The sequence below is a fragment of the Arachis ipaensis genome, chromosome B1, assembly GCF_059453495.1.
Source record: "Arachis ipaensis isolate K30076 ecotype BB chromosome B1, ASM5945349v1, whole genome shotgun sequence".
In the NCBI taxonomy this organism is placed as follows: domain Eukaryota; kingdom Viridiplantae; phylum Streptophyta; class Magnoliopsida; order Fabales; family Fabaceae; genus Arachis; species Arachis ipaensis.
This window is the reverse complement of record NC_142436.1, coordinates 9,020,097-9,030,970: the sequence shown is the minus strand read 5'-3', so window position 1 is coordinate 9,030,970 and position 10,874 is coordinate 9,020,097. Positions and strand designations below refer to the sequence as shown.

General features: G+C 33.8%; 2 protein-coding genes across 2 annotated transcripts; both read left to right on the top strand.

The window, feature by feature from the left end:
• The first annotated feature begins 258 nt into the window (after nt 1-258).
• On the top strand, nt 259-1,233 carry LOC148575663 (uncharacterized). Its single transcript, XM_088501931.1, has one exon. The coding sequence runs from the start codon at nt 259-261 to the stop codon at nt 1,231-1,233; it is 975 nt and encodes a 324-aa protein (XP_088358057.1).
• A 6,393-nt stretch (nt 1,234-7,626) lies between these two features.
• On the top strand, nt 7,627-10,675 carry LOC107645725 (cation/H(+) antiporter 15-like). Its single transcript, XM_016349812.3, has 2 exons — nt 7,627-8,514; nt 9,404-10,675. The coding sequence occupies exons 1-2, from the start codon at nt 7,627-7,629 to the stop codon at nt 10,673-10,675; spliced, it is 2,160 nt and encodes a 719-aa protein (XP_016205298.3).
• Nucleotides 10,676-10,874: the final 199 nt, after the last annotated feature.

The window sequence follows — 10,874 nt, the reverse complement described above, 5'->3', positions numbered from 1 at the left end:
AATAAACATATGCAATTCTCTCTCTCTTTATTTTTAATACTTCTTTCTATCTTTGTATATATATACACATTACAACATATAATATTATTATATATATATATATATAAATTATTATTGAGCTAATTATTTTAATACTAGAGTCTTCTATTTATACATCTTTATATATATATATATATATATATCTTTTATTTCACAATACATTATCAGCACGAGACTCTGATCAAATTTTTAGGAAGACTCAGGTAACAAATTTTCATTATGTCGAAACTCTCTCATCTTGAATTCAATGCTCTTGATATATCTGGAAATAATTATTTATCATGGATACTAGATACTGAAATCCATCTTGATTCAATGGATCTTGGAGATACCATTAAGGCTGAAAATAATGCATCCCAGAAGGATAAAGCTAAAGCCATGATTTTTCTTCGTCGTCATCTTGACGAAGGATTGAAAAATGAATATCTTACATTAAAAGATCCTGCAGATCTTTGGAAAGACCTTGAAGAAAGGTATAATCATCAGAAAACGGTGATACTTCCTCAAGCCCGATATGAATGGACGCATTTGCGTTTACAAGATTTTAAATCTATAAATGAATATAATTCTGCAATGTTTCGAATCACCTCACGAATGAATTTGTGTGGGGAAAAAATAACTGATCATGATATGTTGGAGAAAACTTTCTCAACCTTCCATGCCTCGAATGTGCTCCTGCAGCAGCAGTATCGAGAGAAAGGGTTTAAAAAATATTCTGAGTTAATTTCTTGCCTTCTTGTTGCCAAACGCAACAATGAGTTGTTATTGAAAAATCATGAAGCGCGCCCAGCTGGCGCCGCCCCATTTCCTGAAGTAAATGCGGCAAATCATTACCCCAGAAGAGGTAAATGGCAAGCTTTTAATAACAAGAAAAATTATAGAAGGAAAAAGAATTATGTTCAAAAGAGAGGATCTCACCAGAAGTGGGATAGAGAAAGAAATATCGGGCAGAGTAAATCAACAGAGGATAAGTGTTTCCGTTGTGGTGGAAAGGGCCATTGGTCTCGTACCTGTCGTACCCCAAGGCACCTAGTTGATCTTTACCAGGCATCTTTGAAAAAGGACGATAAGGGAAAAGAGTCGAATTTCGTTTCAAATGATGCAGAAAATTCCACCACTCATTATGATGTATCTGATTTCTTTGAGGACCCTGAAGGAAATATTGGCTATTTAATCAATGATGGAATAGTTTAATATGTGAAATTGTGAAGTATCTATGTAAATAAATAATGTAAAGAATTTATTGTTAAGTTTTATTTTCTATGTATTTAAGTTTCAAATGTGATGTACATAAATAATGAAATATTAATGTTTATGAATTTTGAAATTATTAAATGTGTCAAATTTTAAAATAAAATTTTAGTATATGACATTATTTTATACAGTATTTCTTAGAAAAATAATTCTGATCAAGTATTCAATTTATCTGTGCATACTACTCATTTTATTATTATTTGTTTTTGAAGAGAATGGCAAGGATATGTAATGAAGATGTATGCCTTGCGGATAGTGCAAGTTCGCACACTATTCTCAAAAGTGATATATATTTTACCCATCTTGTGCCAAAAGAGGAATATGTTAATACTATTATTGGCTCAGGCAATGTGATAGAAGGCTCCGGAAGAGCTATAATTTTGTTTCCTAGAGGAACAAAATTTATAATAAATAATGCACTATTATCTACCAAGTCTCTGAGGAACTTGTTGAGTTTCAAAGATATTCGCCGAAATGGATATCATGTTGAGACGATGAATGAGGGAAATCATGAGTATTTATGTATCACAACTCATGATTCAAATAAGAAAGTTATATTAGAAATTACCCTCACTTTCATCTGGGTTGTATTATACCAAGATTAGTGCAATTGAATCACATGCCACTGTAAACCAGAAGTTTATTAGCCCAAATGAATTCATGACTTGGCACGACCGATTGGGTCATCCGAGAACAACCATGATGAGAAGAATTATTGAAAACTCTCATGGACATTCACTAAAGAACCAGAAGATTCTTAAAACTAGTGAATTTTGTTGTGCTGCTGTTCTCAAGGAAAGTTAATTTTAAGGCCATCACCAGTAAAGATTGGATTTGAGTCTCTTGAATTCCTGGAAAGGATTCAAGGTGATATATGTGGACCTATTCATCCACCATCTGGATCTTTTAGATATTTTATGGTCCTAATAGACGCATCTTCGAGATGGTCACATGTGTGCTTATTATCTTCTCGCAACCTGGCGTTTGCGAGATTATTGGCTCAAATTATTCGATTAAAAGCACAATTTCCAGAAAATCCAATCAAAGCAATTCGTCTTGATAATGCTGGTGAATTTACTTCCCAAGCTTTTGATGCTTATTGTATGGCTAATGGAATAAGTGTTGAACATCCAGTAGCTTATGTTCACATGCAAAATGGGTTAGCAGAATCACTTATTAAGCGCCTCCAATTAATTGCTAGACCCTTGCTTATGAGAACAAATCTCCCAACCTCGGTTTGGGGGCATGCTATTTTACATGCCGCAGCACTTATTCGTTTGAGGCCAACGAGTTATCATCAATTCTCTCCTATGCAATTAGCTTTTGGCAAGCAGCCAAATGTTTCCCATTTAAGAATATTTGGGTGTGCGATATATGTTCTCATTGCACCACCTAATCGCACCAAAATGGGACCCCAAAGAAAATTGGGAATATATGTTGGATATGATTCTCCCTCTATAGTGAGGTATCTTGAGATACAAACTGGAGTTGTATTTAAAGCCCGGTTTGCGGATTGTCATTTTGATGAATCAAAATTTCCAACATTAGGGGGAGAGAATAAGCTTCCTGAAAAGGAGCTTAACTGGAATGCATCATCATTGATGCATTTAGATCCTCGATCAGGGCAATGTGAACTGGAAGTTCAAAAGATTATACATTTGCAAAGAATAGCGAATGATTTTCCTGATGCATTTTCCGATACAAAGAGGATAACTAAATCTTATATACCAGTGAAAAATGCCCCAATTCGAATTGATGTCCCAGTAGGACAAGTAGCCACTGAAGCAAATTCACGCCAGAAGTGTGGCAGGCCTGTCGGTTCCAAAGACAAAAATCCTCGAAAAAGAAAAGAGGTAAATAATATTTCTGTTGAAAAAGACATAGTAGAGACACCTGCAGTTGTCCAAAATTCTGATATAACGCCAGAAGATGTTCAGGTACCTGAAAATTGTGAAAATGACGAGATCTCGATAAATTATGTCTTTACAGGAGAGAAATGGGACCGAAATAAGACAATTGTCAATGAAATATTTGCATATAATGTGGCATTAGATATCATGCATGAAAGTAAGGATCTTGAGCCAAGATCAGTTGAATAATGTCGACAAAGAAATGATTGGCCAAAATGGGAAGCAACCATGAAGGCTGAATTAGACTCACTTGCAAAACGTGAAGTCTTTGGACCTGTAGTCCGTACACCTGCAGATGTAAAACCTGTTGAATACAAATGGGTATTTGTGAGAAAACGAAATGAGAAAAATGAAGTTGTGCGCTATAAAGCCCGACTTGTGGCACAAGGCTTTTCACAAAGGCCCGGTATAGATTATGAAGAAACGTATTCCCCTGTAGTGGATGCGATAACATTGCGTTATTTGGTCAGTTTATTTGCATATCATAAACTGCATATGCATTTAATGGATGTAGTAACAGCCTACTTATACGGCTCATTAGATCGGGATATCTATATGAAAGTCCCTGAAGGACTAAAGATATCTAAACCATCTAATGAATATTCGCAAGGGTTATACTCAGTCAAATTGCAAAGATCTTTATATGGTCTAAAGCAATCTGGACGAATGTGGTATAATCGTCTTACTGAGTATCTGGCCAAAAACGGATTCAAGAATGATGATATCTGCCCGTGTATTTTCATAAAGAAATCTGCATCTGGATTCATTATAATTGCTGTGTACGTTGATGATTTAAATATCATTGGGACTCCTGAAGAGATTCCAACAATTATAAAAATTCTAAAAGAAGAGTTTGAGATGAAAGATCTTGGAAAGACTAAATTTTGTCTCGGCCTGCAGATCGAGCATATAAAAAGTGGGATCTTTATTCATCAAACAACATACACAGAAAAGATCTTGAAAAGATTTTATATGGATAAGTCACATCCATTAAGTACCCCAATGATCGTAAGATCTTTGGATGTGAAAAAGGATCAATTCCGTCCTAAAGAAGAAAATGAAGATATCCTTGGTCCTGAAGTACCATATCTTAGTGCCATTGGAGCACTAATGTATCTTGCTAATAATACGCGACCTGACATATCATTCGCGGTGAATTTACTAGCAACCAGAAGACATTGGAGTGGAATCAAACAAATTTTTCGATATCTTCATGGAACGGTTGATATGGGATTGTTTTATCCCTATGGATCCAAGTCACAACTAGTTGGCTATGCAGATGCCGGATACCTGTCTGATCCACATAAAGGGAGATCTCAAACAGGATACCTGTTCACATATGGTGGTACAGCTATATCATGGAGATCCACGAAACAACGATAGCAGCAACGTCCTCTAATCATGCTGAAATACTAGCGATTCATGAAGCTAGTCGCGAGTGTTTTTGGCTGAGGAGTCTGATTCAATATATTCTGTCATCATGTGGACTGATTGATCATAAGATAGCTCCAACTGTCCTGTTTGAAGATAATACAGCATGCATTGCTCAACTTAAAGGTAGATACATCAAAGGTGATAGAACAAAACATATTTCTCCAAAATTCTTCTTCACTCATGACCTTCAAAATCAAGGGACAATTGATGTCCAACAGATCCGTTCAAGTGACAATCTGGCAGATTTATTCACAAAGTCACTCCCAAAATCCTCCTTTGAAAGACTGGTACATGAGATTGGGATGCGCCGACTTCGAGACATTAAATAATGTCAGCAAGAGGGGGAGATTGTACTCTTTTTTTCTTGGTCAAGTTTTTTTCCCATTGGATTTTTCTTGACAAGGTTTTTAATGAGGCAGTTCCCATCACAAAGGATATTGTACTCTTTTTCCTTCACTAAGGTTTTTCCCACAGGATTTTCCTTTAGTAAGGTTTTAACGAGGCAATAATTTTAAATGGGCATCTAAGCGGGAGTGTTGTGATAAGATCACATTAGATGCCCATTAATATGGGCGGTTGAATTCCTTTTCCAATAAGAATTAAGTTGAAAAAGCAAACCTCGTTGGCTTATAAATAGAGAAGCCATCTGAGGGATATAAGACACAAGCAAGTAATAATAAAATCAATTCTCTCTTTATGTTGCAATCAAATACTCTTCTCTTTATATTTCTACTACAATTTTTTCTCTTCTTTTATTTTATTAGTATTCTAAATTCTCTTTTCTATTACTCTTTACATATAATATTAATAGCAATATTAATCATCTTTATTATATTGAGATAGTAACAATAAACATATGCAATTCTCTCTCTCTTTATTTTTAATACTTCTTTCTATCTTTGTATATATATATACACATTACAACATATAATATTATTATATATATATATAAATTATTATTGAGCTAATTATTTTAATACTAGAGTCTTCTATTTATACATCTTTATATATATATATCTTTTATTTCACAACAGTATTAACTTAGAAAGGTTTCATTATATTGGTATTTCTATCGGGAAAAAAAAAGTTACATGCAGATGTTAAAATTCTGATGAATAAAAAACCAATTTAAAATGATTGCGTATGAAAATTTAGCAGCACGTGATTTAAAATGAAAATAATAATTATGTTTATGGTAAAAAAAAAAAAGACAAATTAGATTAGAACCCCAATAATAGTAATGAACTAATTTTAAGAACTAGCTTGAACTATTCTAATAATAGACAAAATAATGAGGAACAAAACTAGTTACCGATTTGTGAACTTGTGAGACAGAGAAACAAAAGTAGAGAAAGTTATTAGGAATCTACACACCATGCTTGATGAAGAGAAGGGTACCAAGAAAACTTATTCCAGCAAAGAAACAAAGCAATTACATTTAATTTTCCTTACAACTTTCCATCTCAATTGCTTTTATTCCTTTTCCCTTGTCATCAAAATCCATCAAAACAAGAAGTTAACACATCAACAGAATTGAAGTTATTATGGGTAACAATGATGATTGTTTTCCAATTTGCTACAATGAAACCGTGAATTATCCCAATTCCATATGGAAATCACAGGACCTGTTAAAGAATTATTTACCTTTATTTATCTATGAAACCATTACCGTTGTTTTTAGCTCGCGTTTGGTATACTACCTCCTCAGACCCTTAAGTCAGCCTCATCTTGTTTCTGATCTTCTTGTAAGTCGCATCATAACAACTTCTTATTTTCTTTTATTTTCTATTTTCTTTTGGGTATTATTCAATTACATGTTAGTTTATTTTGTGACATTATTAGAGTAGCACAAAACCATGGAAAGGAAACATAAATATTGGAGAATACAAATGCATTTTAATGAAATTTAACAAATGAATTTAAAAATATTAGGCTTTGTTTATGTCTTTTCTTCCCGTTTTGGTCGAGTTTATAATTCAACAATAAAAAAAACTAGCATTTATTATCTTTCTTATTTCAGTAATGAGACTAGATCTTGATAGTAAGATTTGGGTACAGATAACAAAAATCACTAAATAATAGTATCATAGAAAAAAAAAAGGGGAGTGCTAGGAGAACAATGAAAATTTTGAACAACATGAATAACCACCAATCAAATGAAAATACACTACACTCTAAATTAATGCTACTAATTAAATTTACTCTTTTAACCCTATTAATTCACATTGTTTACACATTGTTCAAAAATCTTGTTGGTTATCTATACTTTTCCAAAAAAAAATATGATGTTGTTAGAAATTTACAAATCATAATGAAGTAGCAACTTTTTACATATATTTTAGTTTAGCAGTTGAAAAATAAAGATAAGGAAATAGAAACTTTTTGTTTTCAATAGAAACTTCACGTTTATTTTTTTTAAGACAAAAATATATGAGCTTTACATTATTCATGTCTATTTCCGTGTCTATTATACTATCACTAAAAATTAGAACTTGAATTCACTAGAAAGGTGGAGTTTATGGTGTGTATAGCTATAGTGTCTATAAAAGTTTATACAAATACTGTTAAAATTAAAGTAACACCATTATATTTTGATAATATTTTTTCTTTTATTTTCTAAATTAAAATACATTGTTTATCAGTAAAAGATGTTATTTTAATTTTAGTATAACAGTTTTTAAGGTAACATAGCCACTATAACAACCACAGCATTGACATTATAGCATGTATCCACCTAAAAACCCTAATGCATTTGTATCACTACATAATTTTTTTTTCCATTGTAAAGAGAAAAGAAAAGAAAAAACCTTATTTGCCTTCTACTATTTAGGCCAAACTAATTTATATTTTATTGCAATAGGCAGGTATGTTGCTAAGTTCAATATTTCAATTGGGAGGGAGTAATAAGTTATTTCAAGATTTTCTCCCTATACAGATTCTAGTTGCTGTTTCAACCATAGCACAAGTGGGTCTCATCTTCTATGTCTTCATGGCTGGGCTTGAGATGAACTTAGATTTTGTTTTAAGAGCACCTAAGAAGCCCACAATAATTGCAATTTGCAGCACTCTGATTCCAATGATATTGGGAACTGGAATTTATTCTTTGGTAATAATAGTGGACAAGAAATTCTTAAAAAATTATGTTGAAACATACGAGTATAATAGACCCCAATGCTATTTTATATGGTCTATGGTTCTTAGTATCACAGGGTTCCCTGTTCTTGCTAACATTCTTGTGGACCTTAAACTTCTCTACACTAGGCTTGGAAAATTGGCATTAACAGTAGCAACACACAATGACTTCTATAACTGGATTATGTTTGCATTGGTGTTTCCATTTCTTGTTAATGGTTATAGAGCAATTTTCTCAATGCTATGTGTCATAGCTTTTATTCTCTTAAGCCACTTTGTGTTACGCCCTTTGCTAGAGAAGATAGTGGCCAAGAAACCAAACAAGCATGACTGGACCAATTACCAGTTGTCATTTGTGATCATGGGGCTTTTCGCTTGCACGGGGCTTACCGACATCCTCGGCGTGAATCCCCTCGTCGGGGCGTTGATTTACGGACTTGCCATTCCACGAGGAAGCTTCACCGAGATGTTGATGGAGAGATCGGATGATTTTGGATCTAGATACTTAGCACCCTTGTTCTTTTTCAGTGGTGGCTTGAGGTGCAATATAGTTAAGGTTTTGCAGACTGTAGATTTGGGTTTTATTGTTATAGTGATCTTGTCTATCTTCACAAAGATTGTTACAACATTTGCAGTTACTCGCTATTATGGTATGCCTTTCAGAGAGAGTTTGGCTTTTGGGTTGCTTATGAACACCAAAGGCGTCTTGTCACTCATAGTGCTCAACATTGCATGGGATAATAAGGTGGTTAAATTGATTAGAAAAATGCTCTATATTTTTTCTGTTCATCTAATCTTGAGTATATATAGTATTGTTGGACATAGTTTGAATAACTTAGACTATAAATTATTGTTTCTTATCATGAAAAATTCAAATATTAATGACTCTAATCATGAAAACTATAAACTGATTCATTTTGATAATTGAGCTAGTTCAACAAAACTATCCAAATCATTTGACAAAACTACCCAACCAATGATCTATTTTAAATTAATTTGTTGAACTCATCTATTTTTTAATAGATCTCAAGTCAATTTATATCTTTTATTATTAAAATTTTCAGTGCTTAAATCTTTTATAGTAAAAAACGGTAGTTTATTCTAAGTATATATATAACTCTTGTGGTTTTTTGTCTAAATCCCTCAATGTATAAATGACAAATGGTATCTGAGATTAATGTTTCAAATATATGGAATCACAGTTGTAATAAAAATTAATCCATTTCATTTAATGACGCCAAAGACCTACAAATACTGATATTGGATGTGACAATATCTAAATCTGGATTATCCCATATAACACACTTAATAATATCATCAACTCATTGTTATCTTGTATGTTCATCTAAAACGCCACTTGATTAATGGCGAGAGCATAAAAGATTAATGTGCTCTGTAAATACTTCATAGTTTGTCTTCTCCTCTATATCAGATAAATTATATCTCCCATTACTATTTTAGTTATTTGAAACTAGATAGAGATAATTTTATCACTTTCTATTATCATGGTCATATTTAAATAGCAGTATACTTTAGAAATGACACTTATTTTTATCATTTTTTATATTTTTATAAGACTTTCACTTTCTATTGATCAATACACTGATGCATTTATTCTTTTTTCCCCATTTCAGCTTATAAGTGCGTACGCATTCTCAATCATGACGCTTACTATTCTGATAATGACTTTCATGGTGTCTCCAATAATCAACGTCATTTACAGGCCAAAAACGGCCTATAGGATGAACATGCTAAGGACCATACAAAACCTAGGGTTTCAAACAGAAGTTCGAATCTTGGTTTGTGTGCACAATCCTCGCCATGCCAGCGGAATGGTGAATATCCTAGAAGCCTTAAGTGGTATCAGTGTCTCCTCTTTGCGAGTGACAGCAGTTCAACTCGTTGAGCTCAAAGGTCGTGTCACTAGCCTTGTCTCTGCTCAGCTCGAGCATCAAAGCTCGCTCGGATTCTCACAATCACAATCACAATCACAATCATTTGAGGACATGGAAACGATAGCAAGTCATATCCATTTCTTTGCACAAGTGCATAGCGGCAACCATGCTGAAACCAGCATGATCATGTCACCTTTCGCGACAATTAACCGTGACATATACAATCTAGCAATGGAGAAACAAGCATCATTGGTTCTCCTTCCTTTTCACAAGCACTGGAGCTCCGAAGGCAACTTAGAGGTAACTAAAGAGGTGTTTGGCGAGATAAACCAGAATGTGATGAAAGATGCGCCATGCTCCGTGGGGCTCTTCGTTGATCGCGGCCTTAATTCATTGTTGAATGCCAATTTGCACATCATCATGTTATTCATTGGGGGTCCTGATGATCGCGAAGCCTTGGCTATTGCGTGGAGGATGGCAGGACACCATAGGATACAACTCAGTATGGTGAGGATTATTTTGTGTGGCAAAGCTGCAATGGAGGATCAAAAAAAGGAATCTGGCCATGAGGAACTACTATCAGCAGTGCTAGATAAGAATAAGGAACGAGAGTTGGATGATAGCTGTGTGAATAATTTTAGGATTATGGGAGTGAACAATAAGGATACAATAAAGTATGAAGAGAGATATGTGGAAAGTGATGATGATATCCCTAGAGTGGTTAATGAATTTGATCAAAAGCGTTATGATTTATATGTTTTGGGACAAGGGAAAGGTAGGCACTCAAGGGTGTTGTCCGAAATGTTGGATTGGACTGATTTCCCTGAACTAGGTGTTATTGGGGACTTAGTGGCATCAAATAGCTTTGGTTCCTACTCTTCTGTGCTTGTTGTACAGCAATATGGGTATGGGGGAATGGAATTTGGTAAAAATTATGAGAACAACCCTAATTGTCATCCTCATATTTGCAAACCACCTTCAAGGACAAGATCATTAAGTAGAATGTTTTGAAGAAAGAATAACATCAAGTATGTATAGGTTCTGAATTCTAATTTGGAAGTGAGAGAGATTGAATTGTGTGGACTAATTGCTTGTACTACTAAGCATGTATACAAACCAACCCAGTTTCTTGCTTACATGCATGACCATACAATTTTTAGAGCAAAATCTAAGTAAATACTGACTTACTAATTGATTTGTTTTTATTGAA

What these genes read in the sequence shown, in the direction of transcription:
- LOC148575663 (XM_088501931.1), top strand. Translation starts at nt 259, where the DNA reads ATGTCGAAACTCTCTCATCTTGAATTCAATGCTCTTGATATATCTGGA.
- LOC107645725 (XM_016349812.3), top strand. Translation starts at nt 7,627, where the DNA reads ATGGCTGGGCTTGAGATGAACTTAGATTTTGTTTTAAGAGCACCTAAG. An exon ending in ACATTGCATGGGATAATAAG is followed by an intron (nt 8,515 to 9,403) that starts GTGGTTAAATTG and finishes TCCCCATTTCAG; the next exon opens with CTTATAAGTGCGTACGCATT.